A 20,012-nucleotide genomic window follows, 5' to 3' on the forward strand; every position below is an offset into this window, starting at 1 on the left:
GAAATGCCAGGTGCCAACCTCCCTCGCTGGGCCACTGACTCTCTATTCCTGCCAGTGGTGTAGTGAGCGTGACCAGCGCCCGGGGCAGTGGCGCCCCTCTCCTGTCCTTGGCCCCGCCCCCTTGCTGCGCACACCTCTTCCTCGTACCTTTTTAACTTCAGCGCAAGCAGAAAAAGAACTTGCTGCCCGCGTCAGCTTCAGAGATCTCTCCGATATCACTTCCTCCTGGAAGTGATGTCAGAGAGAGCTCCGCAGCCGGCGAAAGCAGCAAGTTGTTCGCTGCTCACGCCAAAGTTAAAAAGGTACGGGGAAGGAGCGCAGGCACACGGCAAGGGGAGAAGGGGGCAGAAAGGAGGTAGGGTGCTGGTGCCCCGAGGAAGACCACGCCCAGGGCAGACCGCACCCCCCTTACTACTCCACTGGTTCCAGCATACTTTTCCTTGGTCCTTTTTTAGACCCATCCCCTTGAATAATATCAGAAAAAAAGTTGCAGGTCCTGTATGTTTGCAGTAAAGAGGAAAATCAGGCATGAAATCTTTACTAATGCTGACCACACAAGGACAAGCTAACATTTTATTCCTCTTCTCAGACCTTGCATTAAAAAATCCCACCAAACCTTCTGCATGCATCTCTACATCTGTGTTGAATGGTAATATCCTATTTACAGTTATCTTGTGCACAAACTAGAGAATGACACGTGGACAAATTTGTCTCCATCCCCTTGGGATCTGTCTCCATCCTTGTCCCCTTCCTGTGAGTTCTATCCCTGTCCCTGCCCCATCCCTGAAAGCTCTGTCCTCATGTGCACAAGCCACTGGTGTCGCTCCCTTCCTCCCCAGCACCCTTTTTCACCCCATGTCCAGCATCTCTCCTCTTGCTCTTCAATGGGTCCGCGGCGGCAGTGATTCTCTGCCTGGCGCTAACCTGGAAGCTTCCCCTCTGCCTTTCCCCTTTGGTTCTGCATCCCCAAACTTATATGTCATGTCTGTCTGTCCAAGTTAGATTGTAAGCTCTTCCAAGCAGGGGCCATCTATAAATGTTAAAATGTACAGCGCTGCGTATGCCTTTCAGCGCTATAAAAAAAAATCTCAAACAATATAGATAAAATTCAAACCTGGGCAATGAACAACAAGCTGAAACTGAACGTCACTAAGACCAAAGCCATTGGTTTCCACACCGCACAACAGAATGTCATATCTAACCTCACTCTTTCATCAGGCATCACTCTCATAATGGAAAAATCCACCAGGGTACTAGGCTGCATCTTAAACAACACTCTCAATGGAACCACAAATATCTAGCCTTCGGAAAAAGACCATCTACACTATGCGTCAACTGCGACTCACAAGATCATACTTCCACCCACACCACTTTGCTATGATCGTCCAGATGATGGTCCTGCCTCAACTAGACTATTGCAACTCCGCCTACCTTGGCATCAACACTACTCTTATCCACAAACTGCAACTCATCCAGAAAAGAGCCGTTAGACTAATCTACAAATTAAAGAAATTTGATTCAGTCACAACCTTCATCAGGCAACTACATTGTCTCCCAATATCATCCCGAATAATTTTCAAATCGTCATGTATCCTACACCAGATTCTATACGGAAACTCAGTAGCCCCTCTCATCCAATTATTCTCTACTGTTTGGTCAACTTCAAAAAGAATCCTTAACATAATCCAAAATACATTCACTACAAGCAAATTTTCCACTCTTTGCTAACTTATCTGGGTGTAAAAACCTGGAATGACCTACCTGAAGCTATCAGGAAAGAGCAGGGGTCTTCAAAGTCCCTCCTTGAGGGCCGCAATCCAGTTGGGTTTTCAGGATTTCCCCAATGAATATGCATGAGATCTATGTGCATGCACTGCTTTCAATGCATATTCATTGGGGAAATCCTGAAAACCTGACTGGATTGCGGCCCTCAAGGAGGGATTTTAAAGACCCCTGGGAAAGAGACAAACTACACCACATTCAGAAAAAAAAACTTAAGACTCACCTCTTTGACAATTAACTGTCTTAGTTTTTCTATAACACCCCCTACGTCTATGTCCCCCCTCTTGCTTCTCCATGCCCCCTTCCCCTACAACTTTCCCTTCCTCTTTGATCTGTCGCTTGAGCCTGTATAGGTATGTGCGACTCAGAAATGGAAGATTAGATAAATGATTAATAATAATAATTTTATTTCTTATATACCGCTATACCATAAGTTCAAAGCGGTTTACAACAAGATACATGCAATGAGAGTATGAAATGTTTACAACAAGATACATACAATGAGGGTAAGAGATGTAATGGGAAGAGAAAAGTACTTTCAGGGATACAAATTACAAATGGAAGAGAACCAAGTTGGTTTGAATCAAAAGAATGTCTCTAGTCAGAGATTGGGGTGCGGGGGAAAACAATTTGGGTGGAATACAATTACAAATGGGAAGAGCATGAGTTAATCTAAAATCAAGAGAAATTGGAGAATGGGAAGGTTGGCTGAGGGGGGATTGGACAAGAATTGGGATTAGAATGTGTTAAAGAGATGGGTCTTCAGTGATTTTCTGAAGTCAGTGTATGAAGTGGCCTTGAGTATGGGTTGTACGAGCCATGTGTTCAGTTTGGCTGCCTGGAATGATAACATTCTGTCAAGGAACTTCTTGTAAAGATTTCAGGGATGGGTAATTAAAGAGATTTATTCTGCCAGAGCTCTTATTAGAGCAGTTGAGGATGAATTGAGAGGCGAGGTAAGTTGGTAGCATCCCAAAGACCACTTTGTATCTGATGCAGGTAAACTTGAAGAGTATTCTGGATTCCACTGGCAACCAGTGGAGTATCTGGAGGTATGGGGTGATATGTTCCCATTTTTTTAAACCAAAGATGAGTCGGACCTCAGTGTTCTGAATTAATCTAGAGCAGAATCTTGAGAAATTCAAAAGTAATTTAAAAACATTTCTCTTTAAAGATGCTTTTGATAATTAACGAAACTCTCCGCAGCTCAGATTATTTTATTGTACTATATTATATTGTCTTTCTGTTGCTCATTTTGTATTTTTCCCTTTTTGTTCTACTTTTCTATATTGATTTTGTATTTCATCTCCCCCCCCTTCCTTGTGTATATAAGTTTGTTATGGTAATTTTTTAATTTCGAATGTCATTATGTATTGTTCTGTTATGTATTGTTTCCCATAAATTGTAATTTTTATTTGTTCATCGCTTTGAAATATGATTAAGCAATTAATCAAAACAATTATTAAACTTGAAACTTGTTAAGTGTCTTCTTATAAGCTCCCAGATATATAATGTAGTAGTCGTACTGTTGTAGAATTGCTGCCGGCTGCCGCTGACCCATTGAAGAGAGCACCGTGTGGACACACTTTTTTTTGGGAGGGTGGGGAGGGCTATGGCCCTGTGCCCCTCCCGCTCCGACGCCCATGACTACAACCATAAGCAAGGGAATGAACTGGCTCCGCCCCCCGCTGCCCTAGAGCTTCTCTTACAGAACACACACACCTGCAGCAGAGTGACGTCGCCAGCCCCCCACGCGCCCGGGCCTCGAGCGCCTCCCCCTTGCCTCCAGCTGCTGCTGAGCTCTTTTGCTTTCACTTTTACGGGCGCGAGCGCTTCAGTCCCGGGGCCGGGATGTTGCTGGAGTTCGGCGTCGCCTTTGATCTCCGCAGGGATGTGCTGTCCCTGCTTCTGGACGGAGGCCGCTTGGCCGAAGGAAACGGTGAGGACGAGAGTAGGAAAGTGCCCCTGAAGCGAGCGGACAAAGTTAGGCGAACTTTGAAGTTCCCCCGTCTTAGAAACTTTCCGTGAACTTGAAACTCCGCGTTATTGAGCTAAAAAGGAGCGGGAAGGCGGCGGTCGTACTGTTAACCACAGAGGCGCTTTTGTCTGTCGCGGCTCTGGCTGTGAAGGGCGTGAGCTCGGCGTTTTCGAAGGTCCCTGCCAAAGAGCTTATTTGCTGCGGTTATGCCAGTCCGAGTCCTTTTCCCCTTCTTTAACGAGTGCTTGGCATCTCGGGCGGGGATCTGAGGCGCTGGCAGATATTTGCTAATTAAACTCGAGCTTGTGTGACTATTGCTCGGATTTCAAACCTCTGCAGACATTCTTCCTGGTGTTGTTGTGGGGGTGTTTTTTTTTCTTCCGGTGACGCTTAAAATCACTTGAAGGCGAGGCCACTTGAAGTACTTTATATTGACTGGATAAATAAAAAAAATAACCCATGGGTGTAATAACCAGCTTTAAAAAAAACAGCATCGCAGGTGTGTGGGTTACCACCTCGATGATAGGGAAATATATATTTTACTAGTATTTTAGCCCGTTACATTAACGGGTGCTAGAATATATGTCTGTCTTTCTGTGTCTCTCCCTGCCCCTGTGTCTTTCTTCTTTTCTTTCTGTCTCCCTTCCTCCCGCTGTCTGTCTTTCTTTCTTTCTATCTATGTCTCTCTCCCTGCCTCCTATACAGCAGCATTTCTCTCCCCCCCCCCACTTCCCTGTGCAGCAGCCTAGCAGCATTCCCTTCCCCCTCCATTTCCCTGTGCAGCAGCATTTCCCCCACCCTACTTCCCTGTGCAGCAGCAGCAGCATTTCGTCCCCCCCCCACTTCCCTGTGCAGCAGCCACAGCAGCAGCATTTTCCCTACCCCCCCCTTCCCTTCCTGCGGTTTGGCCGGCTCCATTAGTCCCTTACCGCCCCCCTTCCCTTCCCGCAGTCCCAACAAACCTGCCGATTCCAGCAGCGTCTGCAGCACTCTACACATGCTGCTTCGGGGCCTTCTACTGCCCTGATTTACTCTGGCACGTCCCTGATGACATCATCAGAGACGCGGCAGAGCAAATCAGGGCAGTAGAAGGCCCTGAAGCAGCGTGTGTAGAGTGCTGAAGACGCTGCTGGAGTTGGCAGGCTTGTAGTCGGGACTGCGGGAAGGGAAGGGGGGCGGCAAAGGACTAAGTGAGCTGATCAGATGTTGGGAAGGGATGGGAGGGTCAGACCATGAAAAACCTTACGGAGTGAGTGGGGATCCGGCAAAGGAGTCTTTTTGGTCAGCGCTTCTCTTCCCAGGCCACTATTTGGATTCTGCTGCCGCGAGCGTGGGGGGTCGTTTTAAGCGCGCATGCGCACTCTGCCGACCACGGAACTACAGATCAGGCAACCCGGTGGTAAGAGTGTGCATGCGCGCTTAGCGTTTTATTATATTAGATTAACAAAAGTATGCAGTAAATTAAATATTTCTGAGGATACAGGGAGTGAAAATGACTAGGAAAACGGGGCCACTTCGTGAAGTTCTTCTGCAAACTATAGTTAGCTGTAGTGGGCAATTTCTTTTCCAGTGCTCTCTGGCTGGTAGAAGTAGAATGAAAACACATTATCCTCCAAATTATTTTGCTGTTTATTTGAGGATGAATGGACATTCTTCTGTACTTTGGAATTTACTTATGCAAAATGGTCATGCTAGAAAGATTGAAGTTAATTTGTGTAGGATCCCAGGCATCTTTCTTTATCATCCAGTAGTCACCCAGTTCTACTTTTTTGTGTTTTTTAGCATGAGTCATTCAGTTTCTTTTCTTTTTTTTTTCTGACCATCTACACTATTTGTACATTAAACACAGAATATGATGTTGGATAAACATCTTAAGGTACACTGTGACCTAGTTTCTCGGTTTCGTTACTGGCCTAGCTGTTTTTCCCTTACTTTTTAACTGTGCACATATTATTTTTATTTTTAAAAAAATTTCCAAATCGTTTAAAACTAAACAGTTTACATAATTTATGTTTCTTGAAGCCTAATCGCGGTGTTTCCACCATCTCCTGTGGAAGGCCCCTTCCGGCATTTACCTGTCTCTGTGAATACATATATATTTCCAGATGTTGCTTCTGATACCCTTCTCCCTCCCCCATCACAACACATTGGTTTCACTCTAGTTACTCATGTTCTACCTCTACTCTGTTTTGTGCTTATCACTAGAGAATGACACGGTGACAAAATTCATCACCGTTCCCGTCCCCACGGATAACTGCGGGAAACCATCTTCATGTCATTCTTTAAGGAGAGAGGGAAGAATCGGAGTATGAATGGCCACAACCACTGACCCGCAAGCTTTGCTTTGAAGAATGCTGGTGTAGAAGGACTGAGGTTGAAATAGATACTAGAAAATGACATGGGATTATTTCCCGCAGTTATCCGCGGGGACGGGGACGGTGATGAATTTTGTCACCGTGTCATTCTCTACTATCACCTACTATCATCTACTATCTTATGTATGAACATCTTACTCTACTCTAAAGCATTATTTCCTCTATAAAAGATTTGTTTCTTATGTATTATTGATAACGTTCAAAATATCTGGATATCTTTTATTGTGCCTCTCTAGTCTGTCTTATTAAATGTATTTTGAGCTTAATAAAGGAAAAATAGAAACCCAGAGAGCTATTTAGCAGATTGCATTAAGGACATCCAAACTGTGCCTAAGTTCCGTCCATAGAACCCGGGTCTATCTGAAGCAGGATCGGTAGCATGAAATATTGCTACTTTTTGGGGTTCCAGAATCTTGCATACTCTGAGATAATGGCATGTTGCTATTCTTTGGGTTTCTGCCAGGTTCTGTGATCTGGATTGGCCACTGTTTGAAACAGAAAACTGAGATAGATGGACTGTTGGTCTGACCCAGTATGGCTGTTATGTTTTTATCTGACTGTGTACTATTTTATAAGGCAGGGCTCGTAACTCCCGTTGCATGTCTTTCAAGAGGGGGCGCACATCCTGTCTAGATTATCACAATGCCAGTCTTTTCCAACAAAAACCAAAAACAACTGCAGACTATGTACAAGATACAGGCACTGTTTATTTCAAACTCTAATGGTATATATAACCTTTTTACCAACCGAGGGTCCCTCGGTTGGTAATAAGGTTATATATACAAGTTTCAAGTTTAATAAAGATTTGATTAATCGCATAATCATAATTCTAAGCGATGTACATAATAATAAAATTACAAAATATGGGGAACAATACAATGAGTAACAAAAAAACCAGGTCTAACAAGACTATTGATAAACTTAACAAAACTAAGAACATAAGGGAAGAGAGGGATAAGAACTACAAATTATTTGAAAGTTAAAGAGACATATAAGGGAGATACATAAGGAAAGGGAAGTTAAAAATTACTTCAATAAATTTAGAGAGAAAAAGTAAAATTGGTTGGAAGACTAAATGGCTAATTTACCATTAGAGTTTGAAATAAACAGTGCCTGCATCTTGTACATAGTCTGCAGTTGTTTTTGGTTTTCGCTTGGATTTGCTGCAGTTTCCTGTTGAATTTTTCTCTTGTTTGTAGTCTTTTCCAACACCCATTTTTGAGCATGATTTATATAATCCGGCCCACTATGATTTTTAATGCATAGTTTAAAAGAATAGAATTTTTGGGAAGAGGAAGAAAGAAAGAGAGAGACATTAAGGAAAGTTGCTGTGTGAGATGATTGCATGTGTCTGTGTGAAATGATTCTCTGGGTGTGATCTTTGTGATTTTGCATGTTGTAAAGCAAAATAATAAGTTGCCAGGATCCCATGAAATAAAATGATTGGGCCCTTTTAGCGTGCACTGAGCTTTAGAAAAAAGGGTCCCTATTTATTTGCACACACCTCCAGGTTGTGGTGTCATTACTGTTGACAAACTAGCCCTGGTTTTACATCTAATTTGTTCTTTTCAAGAAGAGCAAACAATGACATGTGTTTGCACAATGAGGAAATGAATGTAACAACCTGCATTTCAGTACTCGGGAGAACATGGCAACACTGTAGCAATTTGAATGGCAAAGTTGGATGTTACAGCTGCCTTCCACTGATGAGGTATACTGTATATTTTTTCATAATTCCTGACATAATGTGCTTTTAACTCGTCTACTTTTTCAGGCCTATACTTGACCATTGTGCTAAGAAAGCAGATTAAGGTTATCTGATTTGGATATCTGAGCTACTTTTGGCCAGCATATGGTCACATATTTGATATGCAAATCATTTTTGAATAGGCTCTTGTAATTTTATTCTTCCCAATGCAAAGTGGCTCTTGAAGCAGAATACCTGTTCCGTTTTACAGAATCTCAAATGCAAAAGCATGGTTCAGGGAGGACAAATAACCTGGCTTCTTGAGATCTTCCTCAAAGAGGAGTTTACTGTGAAAAAGGGGTGCTCACCTAGCCATTCCTTGGAGGTCAAAACTGAAAACATCACAGAGACTACTGATCTGATCCCAATGAGGTCATGTAACTTTGTCCACCAGAAAGGCTGCTCTTGATTGCAGACATGCTGTCTCTGGAGATTCTTTGGACAACGTCATGTATGGAGGAAGCTTGGTCATCATATAGCCCTGTGCCATGTCATGCAGGGATTTGAACGCTAGCATCAGGCCCTTGAAGACGCAGTGTTTGGCTAGGGGTAGCCAGTGAGCCGACGCTAGAGCCTGGGAGACAGGGTTGCGGGTATGGAGGTTTTTTTAGAAGTCTGATCGCCGCATTTTGAACACGCTGGAAATGTACGGTCTTTGCCGTGAGACCGTTGAATAGCATATTGCAGTAATCCATGTGGGAGAGTACTAAGGCATAGAGTAGTTGGGTGAAGTCAGACTCTTTAAAAAAAAAAATAATAATAGTTCCTTATTTTTCTGAGTTGTCACAGATAGTAAAATGAGGAATCTGAGAGACATGGTTGGAAAGCGACAGGTTGCAGTCAAGGAGTATTCCTAGGCTGCGCGCTTGGTCTTTCACAGTTATGGTAGTTGAGTACAAGTGCAGCGAGGAATGGGCACGGTTGCAACGTTCTTTGCATATCCAAAGGAGTTCCATGTTAATCTAAACATACAAGTATCATCTGCTAATGAGACTTTTTCCTTAGTGTCTCTCCAATATTACTGATGATGGGGTGGCGTACCTGTCATTGGTCAGCAGAGGGAGCCTGAGCAGTGGAGCTCATTGAGCCTGATTGAAGAGCTAATTTGCATAAGAGCTGCTAGTGCTGCTGGGAGCTGTCCACTCACTTGAAGTGGATTGTGGTACTGAAAAGAACAGCTTCCAGCACAGAGGCTCAGAAAGCAAGAAGCTCCTTTGAGAGTTGGGCAATTCTCTGCCTAACTTCTCATAAACCCTGATGTCCACTGCTGACTGGCACAGATAGGGAGCCTGGTGCAGCAGAGTAGAGTGGCCAGGCTGATAAATCCTGACAAGGGGGACTGGTGCAGCAGAGAGAGCTGACCCTATAGGAAGGCAGCCCGGTAGTGGGAGGGTCCGTGGGGATCTATATGCCAGCAGAGAGGGGTCTGGATGACAAAGTAGCTGGAGGGCCTGGTAGAGCTGGAGTCCAAGCGGGTCTCAGGCTTTACAATCAGTGGTGGGACTAGTGAAGAACTCAAGAGGCCAGGGAGTAGGGGACTGACGGTGGCCCCACAAGCAGATGGAAGAGCTGTGGATGAGTTGAATGGAGGTCCTGGTGGGCAATCGTCAGAAGGTCTGGCAGGATCAGTGGCAACCGGCGAAGAGACTGGTAATAGCACTGGGAGCCATTAGAGAGGACCCCCAGGTGAAGCAACTTGATAGACCTGGAGACTATTGGCCGAAGTTCAGGCACGTGACTGGCAGGGGATACCAGCTGGGACAGTGGTGACTGGCAGAGAGATCTATAATGGCACTGGGAGCTGCCTGATGACCAGAGGGTCAGGGAGGACCCAGATGAAGATCCAGAGGGCCAATGAGAGTCCATGAAGAACGCACACCAGGGGGAAGGCCTTAGGTCGCATGTTTTAAGAGTGTGTTGGAATAACTGTTTAATCCTGTTTGTGTTATGTTAACAGAGTGCCTGGGGAGTGTGGATCTGTGACGGTAATACTGCTCGGCTCAGTCACATGGTCACAATACCCCAGAGCTTGGTGTTTTAACTTGGTAGTGTGGTGCTGAACTCTATCTTTTCTCCAGGGCAGGATATCGTATATTGCGATGCTAATAACCTATTAAGTTTTTTTTCTCTTGAGCTCAAGTGAAATGGTGTGGTGGCCATGTTAGTCCACTCTTGAAGGTAATATGTGGAAACCCCTCCCAACCCCCCCTCCCAAAAAACTAGCCATAAAGGAAAAGAAAACCTTTTTATATTGGACTAACTTAATGTGGTTTATGATTAGCTTTCGAAGGTAACCCCTTGTTCCTCAGATCAGAAAATCTCTTAAACTCACAATGTCTTGACGGGCAGAGTGTTTGAATGCAAATTATCCCCCTAATTCTATAAAAAGCGCTAAAAATTATGTGTGCAGATTTGGGTATGGTCCCAATTTGTGTGCATAATTTAATTGAATAATGATCTAATTAGCACTGATAATTGGGATCTTAAGCAATTATTGATGCTAATTTGAATCGAATCGAATCGAAATGAAATATTTTTCTCTGAGTCGGGCAGCACTAATGAGGATTTGCCCCACATTCCAGTTGGTGTAAATGACTGATTGCACCTAAAGTTAAATGCATTTCCTGGTGCCAAGCACTAGTCTGTAAATGGTGTTGAACTTTGAATGCTGTTTATAGTGCTGAATGATATTTTTTTTCAGCACAGAATTTTTTTTTTATACGCATCATTTATAGAATTCAGTCCTATATGGCTATATTGGAAAATGTCTTCATTCATTTACTTCTGTGTTTTAATCTGTTGTTTCAGATGTTTCTGAGAAGATTTCAGAAACTCTTCGCATAGTAAAAGTTGAACAAAATGGGAAAATTATTTTCACATGGAAGGTAATTTTTTTTTTTTTTTTTCTTAATATTTGTACTGATTTATTTACCTGTGATTTTTGAATATCATTTTCATAGAGGTTCAGGAAAAATATGAAGGTAAGGGCCATTATGGTGGCTTAGGTTGCAAATGCTGTCAGTGGCATCCACAAGGTCCCCAGTTCACTGTTAACATTAACCCCTCTCTTCTACAAAGCCGCACGGCAACAGCTCCAAAGCCCATAGAGATTTAAAGGGCTTTGGGGTTATTGCCGTGCTGCAGCCGCTAGTGCAGCTTTGTAGAAGAGGGGATAAGTCTTTTACTTCTTGGATTTGCAGGGGCTGAGAATGGCTATAGAGGAAATATTCGACCTCAATGGGAGGAGGGGAAGTTGAGGTCATTTCCTAAGGGTGACATCTTGTGGCCAGATTCAGGGCCTGAGATTATAGTGTTCTAGAAGGAGCCCTGGTGTATGTCTTCTGGCCCAGGATTGAGATGAGCAGAGCAGCCTCATTGTGTTGGAGGGAAAGGGGAATTTCTAAATATTTGCTTCTGGAAGGCTCCTTGATACGAGTTTCCAGCATTCAGTTCTGATTTTGAGGCAGATGCACAGAAGTCCCGGTAATGCCCGGAAAACACCGGGTTACAGAGCGATTTTAATTTACTGGGCAATGCTCATCGCCAACTGCATGCAAATTATACGCACGCTGTTTTATTGATGGTAAAAGGGGGGGAGGACTGTGCCTGGTGCCTGCGCACAAGAGCTGAGTGGTAGGTACAGCTCTTTTGCGCAGGTCCAGTGGAATGCACCACTGTCCATTGAATTAGCAGCACCGACTTTAACTGTGCCAAAGTTGTTTTGTTAGGCTATGGAGCCTTGCGCTCTTCACCACTGTCCCATCTCTCCTTTCATATGTTTGTTTGTTTTTTTTTTAACATATTTTATTGAAATACTATAAAACAAACGGATACAGGTGTGCAATGCGAAAGTACAGTAAATACCACAAGGCAATCCAGTTTATATTTTCTCCCTCTCCAAAAGGCCAAGAGTGATCTTGCTTTCTTTGAGAGGACTAGCAGAATATACGGTAAAATTACAAGTTTAATAATCTGCTTCGGGCAGTCGGTGTCAACGAGTTCCATAAAGGCTCCCAGGTAGACTGGAACCTTCTGCCTCCAGGAGTGTCTAAATTGGGTATTCTCCGCCATTCCATCTGTAGATGTTGCCTAAGAAGCGCCCTCCATTGCACCAAAAGTAGGAGCCTCTGGGATTAGTCATTGCAGAGTAAAGCTTTAATACCCAGGAGAAGAAGCTATTTTTAGAAAAGCTCGCCATGCCCTTAAGTACCGGGTCGTCTATCGGACATTGGATATAAAAATTATCAGAGGGGTTAAGATACAGTGTGCCTGCCACAGGGTTGAGACAAGTTGTAATAGTGTTCCTTTCATTTACTTTATCAGAGACTGCCAATTGAGGCGTTCTCTTCCTATAACACTATACTGTCATTTTGAATTGGACATGCTCTTGCTTTTCGTGTTCCCCCAACCTATAAAACCCCATCCCCAGTGCAGTATAGTGGTATCCTATGGAGCTCACGACCGGGTCATAACCTTGTTTGCGAAGCTCCAACTTGGTAGTAATTCTAAAAGGAGCCATCAAGCTTTTAGATGACAGGAGGGCACATGAATGGCAGTGTAGCCTCTTCAGAATACCGACTGGTAGAAACAACTTCAGCCTCCCATCCGTTTACCCCAGCGGACTCTGGACCACCCATGTTGTCCCCATCTAATATCTGCACTTGGCCCCTCAGCTGTATGATAAGCTGTATAGTAGAGCAACACTAGTGTCATATTGATGTTATTTGACTGTTCTGATGTGTGCTTATTAGGTGGTTCATAAGTATTATGCTGATAATGTATTATATATCTCTCATTTGAATTTCAATGCTCTTTACATGTATATTTTTGAAACTGTTTCATGGTAGTCCTATTAAATTCAAAATCTGCAAATTGAAACTTATCACATTCATTGTAGACATAGTAACATAGTAGATGACGGCAGATAAAGACCCAAATGGTCCATCCAGTCTGCCCAACCTGATTCAATTTAAATTTTTTAAAAAAAATTTTTTCTTCTTAGCTATTTCTGGGCAAGAATCCAAAGCTTTACCCTGTACTGTGCTTGGGTTCCAACTGCCAAAATCTCTGTTAAGACTTACTCCAGCCCATCTACACCCTCCCAGCCATTGAAGCCCTCCCCAGCCCATCCTCCACCAAACGGCCATATACAGACACAGACCGTGCAAGTCTGCCCAGTAACTGGCCTAGTTCAATATTTAATATTATTTTCTGATTCTAAATCTTCTGTGTTCATCCCACGCTTCTTTGAACTCAGTCACAGTTTTACTCTCCACCACCTCTCTCGGGAGCACATTCCAGGCATCCACTACCCTCTCCGTAAAGTAGAATTTCCTAACATTGCCCCTGAATCTACCACCCCTCAACCTCAAATTATGTCCTCTGGTTTTACCATTTTCCTTTCTCTGGAAAATATTTTGTTCTACGTTAATACCCTTCAAGTATTTGAACGTCTGAATCATATCTCCCCTGTCTCTCCTTTCCTCTAGGGTATACATATTCAGGGCTTCCACTCTCTCCTCATATGTCTTCTGGCGCAAGCCTCCTATCATTTTCGTCGCCCTCCTCTGGACCGCCTCAAGTCTTCTTACGTCTTTCGCCAGATACGGTCTCCAAAACTGAACACAATACTCCAAGTGGGGTCTCACCAATGACCTGTACAGGGGCATCAACACCTTCTTCCTTCTACTGACTACGCCTCTCTTTATACAGCCCAGCATCCTTCTGGCAGCAGCCACTGCCTTGTCACACTGTTTTTTCGCCTTTAGATCTTCGGACACTATCACCCCAAGGTCCCTCTCCCCGTCCGTGCATATCAGCTTCCCTAGCAACAGCAGCAGATGAATCCAGAGACCAATGGGATAGCTCACATCTACCAGCAGGCGGAGATAGAGAAAATGATTAACAGGTGGTCCTATTGACTGGCACTCCTCCTGTTGATTCAGTAATCTCTATCTCCCAGCAGGAAAAGGTCGCTATTCAACTAGCTCCTGAATTCTGGCTGTGGCTGGAACTTTATTTTCTCCTGTTGAGTTTTCTCTTCAGTGAGACTGCCATTCTGTTTCTCCTGTTGAGATTTTCTCTTCAGTGAGCTGGCAGTGCTATTTTTCCTGTTGAGATTTTCTCTTCAGTGAGACAGGGGTGTCTGGCTGCACGGTGCCGGCTTTAGAGGTTACACTTGGCCCCCCCCCTTGTCCCTGCCTCACCCTCCCTCCATTGATAGAGGGTCTGCCTGGGTCTCCATTTTTTTCTTCTTTCCCTTTATTAAAAAAAAAAAAAAAAAAAAGAGACCTGGATACTGCATTCTGCCAGGTTTGTCTTGGACAACCAACATTTACTGGCTTCACCCAGCACTATCCCACTGCTTGTGCTTGTCTTGTCTGTTCCGGCGTATAAGGCGGGTTCTGAGTCGCGTGAGTACCACGGCTGTAGTTTGTGTTATCCCCGCTGCGGTTTTGTTTGGGCAGCACTGACATGCAGAATTTCAGTTGTGCTAAGTGTGCACAGTTTGGTGTTATGTACATTGAGTATTTCAAGTTTGCAAGTATGTTTTTTGGAGGCCTCCGGTTTTGTATCTTGCAAGCCGTGGCATGGCTGACATTTTCCCGCGCGCGGGCGGGGTACACTTCAGCTCTTCTGCTTCAGCAGAATCAGGTTTCTGGGGATGTACTTTAAGCGGAACTGAGCTCTTTGTGCTGTCGGCAGTGCCGCAGCGTGGTCTCTGGCTGTGCATTTCATCAGGACCGAGCTCCTACGCTGTCGGCAAAGCCGCAGCGTTGTGCATTTCCTGGGGACCTAGCTCCTACGCTGTTGGCAAGCCGCAGTGTTGTCCATTTCCTTAGGACCGAGCTGTTTCGCTGTTGGCTGAGCCGCAGCGCTTCATAAGGCTGTTTCCTTTCGGTGGGCCGTTCTCCTTAGCTGTCGGCGGTGCCACAGCGCTGCACGTGGCAGTTATTTTTGGCGGGCCGGGATCGTTCACGGTCGCCTGAGCCGCAGTGTTTGCCAAGGCGTTCATTTTCGGTGGGACCGAAGTGCCTGGGTTGTCGGACATAGATGGGCTCGATGTTCTTTTTTGTTCTGTATAACAAAAAAAAAAATAAAAATAACACCAGGGAACCAGTGTATATGTACATTTTGCCAGGGGTTTCTGGTGCGTGCTTTTGTTCGGCACCCGGCTTGTTAGATACAGCAGAGTGTGGTGTGGCCACTTTCTCTTAGTGTTTGCCTGCCCTGTTTATATGCCCTTTACTCTGGTTCGGCCCACAGCGCATCGCGGCTGAGTACCATTAGGTTTGGAGTTTGCCCGTGCTTTGTGTGGGATTCTCCTTGTTTCTCTCGGGGCTTTGCCTTCTGGGAGGTTTTTTGTTCTCTGGATCTCTGCTTGTCATTGCAGGTGGTTGGTGACACTTTCGCTAAATCTTTCATGGTTGTTTCCTTCGCATGTTCTGCGTTGCAGCCGGATGGCGCTTCTCCTATTCCTGTGAAAGGGCTGTCTACCTTTCTTTTTGGGTGGCGGATCCTCCAGGTTTCGGACTCTGTTCAGATATGGTCTGGGACTGCCGTCTGCTACTTCATCATATTGGATGGCCCACCTTGCAGCCAGCAAATGCTGTGCAGCTACTTGTGGCCCGGGGCCGTCATTTGGTGGACAAGGGGGTGTCGATTCTTTCACTGAGACTATTCCTTAGTGGCTCGGTTCGAATAGGGTCCCCTTTCGCCGTTTTGCTCCCGGGCCAGGTCTCTATGCTGTCTCTCTCTTTTTGCCGCAGGTTGGTTTTTGAGAGGGGCGTAAGATATCTGGAGGTTGGTTTCTTACCTGCCTGGAGCGGTAACTGCAGTATTTTGATCACATCTCGTGTATCTTCATTTACTTGGCTGTATGTTTTTTTCCGCTATCATTGCATGGATATGGTACTCTTTTCAGAGTGCCGATCTACTCCTTCGGGGATCGCGCACCTGGAATTTTCATAGAAGGGTCCCTTTCTTCTTCCAGATCTTACGGTTCTAGTCCAGCCATTCCCCGACCTTCTGCTCTTCATTCTGAGAGGGGTCTTGGTTTCCTCTCCCTGCTCTGGAGGATTTCTCGTGAGAGGGGGTATTCTATGATTTCAGGTCGGGGGCCTTGACGATTTTTTCAGGCTGCTGACAGCTTTTACGGATGCTTTGCATTTTCCTCCGGTTTCCCTTTCCTTCTTGGAGTCCCTTGTCTTGAGCTTCCTTATGTGTTTTTTGGTTCTTCCAGAACTAAAGGAAGTTATTCCATTTACATCATGGGGCCTGGGACGGGAGATTTAATCTGTCTGGGGCTGGATCTCATTCTGTTGCAGTAGTTTCTCTGCATTGTCTTTTCCGAGGACACACTGTGAGCAGGTTTTCCTTTTCACTATGGTCGCGGACTCCGCTCTTGCTTCGCTTGCATCTTTTTGAGCAGCACTATCGGTTTTGATGGATGCTCTTCGCCTATCCATGGCTTTCCAGGAGGTTATCGATTAGGAGGGTTTTCTTTATTAGATACCTGCTTGCGTTGGACTTCTTCCAGCCAGGTCCGTTTGACGGACTCCCAAGGATGATTTCCTTTCTCATTCCCTACTTATTGATATTTCAGGGAGATTTGGTGGTTCATGTGGGAGAGCGTAGTGTTTCTTGCCAGAGCCTGGGGTGATGGGTTGCTGTCTCAGGTTTGCCTCCTTCTTAAGGCCCCACGACCATGCACTTAAGTTCGGTGCAGGTTCTGGGTTCCTGGGTGCTGGCTCCACTGGTAACTTGGGCTCGCTTTCGCGTGAGCACACTGCGGTAGTGCTTTGGTTCTGGGATTTCCCGGTATCTCAGGACTCCAATTATTTGGTATGCTCCTCCTGCTTTGCTCTGTATGATTTGGTGGCTCAGCGCGTTTTCTCTTTTCAAGGCCTGCCTCAGTCTTTGCTGGACTTGCTCATGACCACCGACCATCCCGGGCTGGGTTGGGGGGCTCGGTGGCTTCCATCCTCAGCTCCAGGAGTCTGGGTTTCAGAGGCGACTCAGTGGTTGTTCATTCTTCTACTCTTGAGCAGGGTCAGGCTACCTTTCTGAAGCTCCAGATCATTCTTCCTGAATACCGCTAACGGTCCCTTTGGTCGGTATTAGGATGGGGGTTTTTTATCTACAGCCTGGGCTGTAGGGTTGTACTCAGTTGGCAGGTGAAGTTGTTCTGCTTCAATGGATGGACTCTCATCTTCATCTTCTGCAGCAGATCCTTTTATGGCTCAGGATAAGAGTTTGGGAAGACTTTCGCTCCGCGGAATCTGAGCATGGCCCATTTCTTGTATGTTACAGTGTACAGCACTGGGTACGCACTGGAAAGTGTGCATGTTGGTAATAGTGGAATCTTCTGCATCCTGGATATTGAGATTTGTGGCTCGGGCGTTCTAGCTCTTTTTATGGACATGAGATCTCCTTGACCTAGACCTCATGGCCTCGTCTCTCAATTCTAAGCTTCCTGGCTTCTTCGGCGGGTCCAGGAAGGGGGAGTTAGAGGGGGTAGCTGCATGGCTCCTTTCTTGCTTCTGCCTTCTCTTTTTCGGTGTTTCCACGGGCTGATGATGGCTTGGATTTGCCATCTCGAGCTCGCTTTCCGGGCACAGTATTTGTAGAATCTCTGGATTGGCGGCGCCATCTATCCTTGCTGTGCGGATTTGATGAGTCTTTCGATAGCCGGACTAAGAAGTTTCCTGGTATCTCCGGCTTTGCTCGCCTAGGGTCCGATCAACATGGATGTTTGTACTACTATAGTATTACGACCTGGTTTTTTGAATAACCTTGGCTGACATGTAAGGGTTAGGCAGAACAGGTTGTTTCTTCTCTTATCCAGGTGCTACGGACGTCTTCTCCTGTGGCTTCTGCTTCCTTTTGGAGGTTTTTCCTTTCTTGGGTGCTTCTTCACGTTTGAACCACTCCAGAGTTCCTTTTTGACACAAGTGTATTGCCGAGGGTTTAGCATTCAATTCCCTTCAGCTTCTAGTGCCATTCTTGGCTTGTTACAAGGGCTAGGTATATTGCTCTTCATTACTTCTCAGCTTCATGTAGTCCAGTTCCTAAACAGAGTGTGATATATTCATGCGCCTCTTGGAAAGCCCGGTTTGGAGTACGATCTTCACGTACTTCTTCTCAATTTACCAAAGGCTTCATTTCATCCTTGTCTTTTGGGACTCTAAAGGGCTGTGCCGTTGAACATGGGGTTTCTTGTGGCCTTGGCTTCAGCTCTGCAGTTTTCTATGTTGCAGGCCTTGTTCAACGGGAATTCCTATTTCTGATTTCCGATATATGGGGTATCAGTTCGGCTGGTACCACTCTTTCTTTCTAGGGGGGGTGTCTCCTTTCTTTTATGTCATGCTCGCTTTTCCTTCCTTCTTCCTGGGAGGAGAAATTGGGAGCAGTGCTTTTATTCACTGCATTTTTTGATACGTACGTAGCGTTCTCCGTGAGCTCGGTTTCTAACGACTTTTAGTTGTTTATATCTCCTTTTTGTATTCTTCAAGGGACGCCTCAAACGTATGGCGGCGTCCGAAGCCTCCATCGCTCGATGGGTCCAGGAGGACATTCTTTATGCTTGCTTGCTGGCAGGGAAGTGGTTGGCGAAGGAACTTCGTGACCATTCTGCCGGAGCAATGGCTACTTCTTGGGCTCGGCCCAGAGGTTTTTCCTTGGAGGAGATTTGTTTTGCGTTTTGTGCTTCGGTTGTTGCGGAGGCGGCGTTTGCTTCCCACCCAGATTGAGGATTGCTTTGCTACATCCCATTGGTCTCTGGATTCATCTGCTGCTGTTGCTAGGGAAGGAAAAATTATGTTCTTACCTGTTAATTTTCTTTCCCTTAGACGCAGCAGATGAATCCAGAGCCCCACCCTTTCTGGATATTGTCTCTCGGTTTTTTCTTTTGCAACTTTCGCAGTTTGTTATTATGGCAGGTTGTTTTCTGTATTATTGCATTTTGAGATGTGTTATGGGAAAGAAGTTTTTTACATGCTATGCCTATTGCTGGTTATGTGTGCTTGGGCAAGGAGCTATACTGATGAGACAGGAGGAGTGCCAGCCAATAGGACCACCTGTTAATCAGTTTCTCTATCTCCGCCTGCTGGTAGATGTGAGCTATCCCATTGGTCTCTGGATTCATCTGCTGCATCTAAGGGAAAGAAAATTAACAGGTAAGAACATAATTTTTCCTTCTCTCCTCCCAGCATATACGGTTCCTTCCTATTATTAATCCCCAAATGCATTACTCTGCATTTCTTTGCATTGAATTTTAGTTGCCAGGCATTAGACCATTCCTCTAACTTTTGCAGATCCTTTTTCATATTTTCCACTCCCTCTTCGGTGTCTACTCTGTTTCAAATCTTGATATCATCTGCAAAAAGGCACACTTTTCCTTCTAACCCTTCAGCAATGTCATTCACATACATATTGAACAGGATTGGCCCCAGCACCGAACCCTGAGGGACTCCACTAGTCACCTTTCCTTCCTTCGAGCGACTTCCATTAACCACCACCCTCTGGCGTCTGTCCGACAGCCAGTTTCTGACCCAGTTCACCACTTTGGGTCCTAACTTCAGCCCTTCAAGTTTGTTCAACAGCCTCCTATGAGGAACTGTATCAAAGGCTTTGCTGAAATCCAAGTAAATTACATCTAGCATATGTCCTCGATCCAGCTCTCTGGTCACCTAATCAAAAAATTCAATCAGGTTCGTTTGGCACGATTTACCTTTTGTAAAGCCATGTTGCCTCTGATCCTGTAACCCATTAGATTCAAGGAAGTACACTATCCTTTCTTTCAGCAACACTTCCATTATTTTTCCAACAACTGAAGTGAGGCTCACCGGCCTGTAGTTTCCTGCTTCATCCCTGTGACCACTTTTATGAATAGGGACCACATCCGCTCTCCTCCAATCCCCAGGAATCACTCCCGTCTCCAGAGATTTGTTGAACAAGTCTTTAATAGGACTCGTCAGAACCTCTCTGAGCTCCCTTAGTATCCTGGGATGGATCCCGTCTGGTCCCATCGCTTTGTCCACCTTCAGTTTTTCAAGTTGCTCATAAACACCCTCCTCCGTGAACGGCGCAGAATCTACTCCATTTTCTCGTGTAACTTTGCCAGACAATC

General features: G+C 45.2%; 1 protein-coding gene across 4 annotated transcripts in view; it reads left to right on the forward strand.

Moving 5' to 3' along the window:
* Nucleotides 1-3,302: 3,302 nt before the first annotated feature.
* The window catches only part of GSAP (gamma-secretase activating protein), a 114,262-nt gene continuing 97,552 nt past the window's right edge, over nt 3,303-20,012 (forward strand). The window contains exons 1-2 of one of the 4 annotated variants that reach the window (XM_033958261.1): nt 3,303-3,721; nt 10,691-10,767. In XM_033958261.1, coding sequence (XP_033814152.1) covers nt 3,634-3,721; nt 10,691-10,767 — 165 coding nt within the window. In that variant the 5' untranslated portion in view covers nt 3,303-3,633. Of the gene's footprint in view, nt 3,722-4,204; nt 4,260-10,690; nt 10,768-20,012 lie in introns of those variants that run through there. The other 3 variants (XM_033958259.1, XM_033958258.1, XM_033958260.1) reach the window with 3 other exon arrangements.

This window comes from Geotrypetes seraphini, chromosome 9, assembly GCF_902459505.1.
Source record: "Geotrypetes seraphini chromosome 9, aGeoSer1.1, whole genome shotgun sequence".
Lineage (NCBI taxonomy): Eukaryota > Metazoa > Chordata > Amphibia > Gymnophiona > Dermophiidae > Geotrypetes > Geotrypetes seraphini.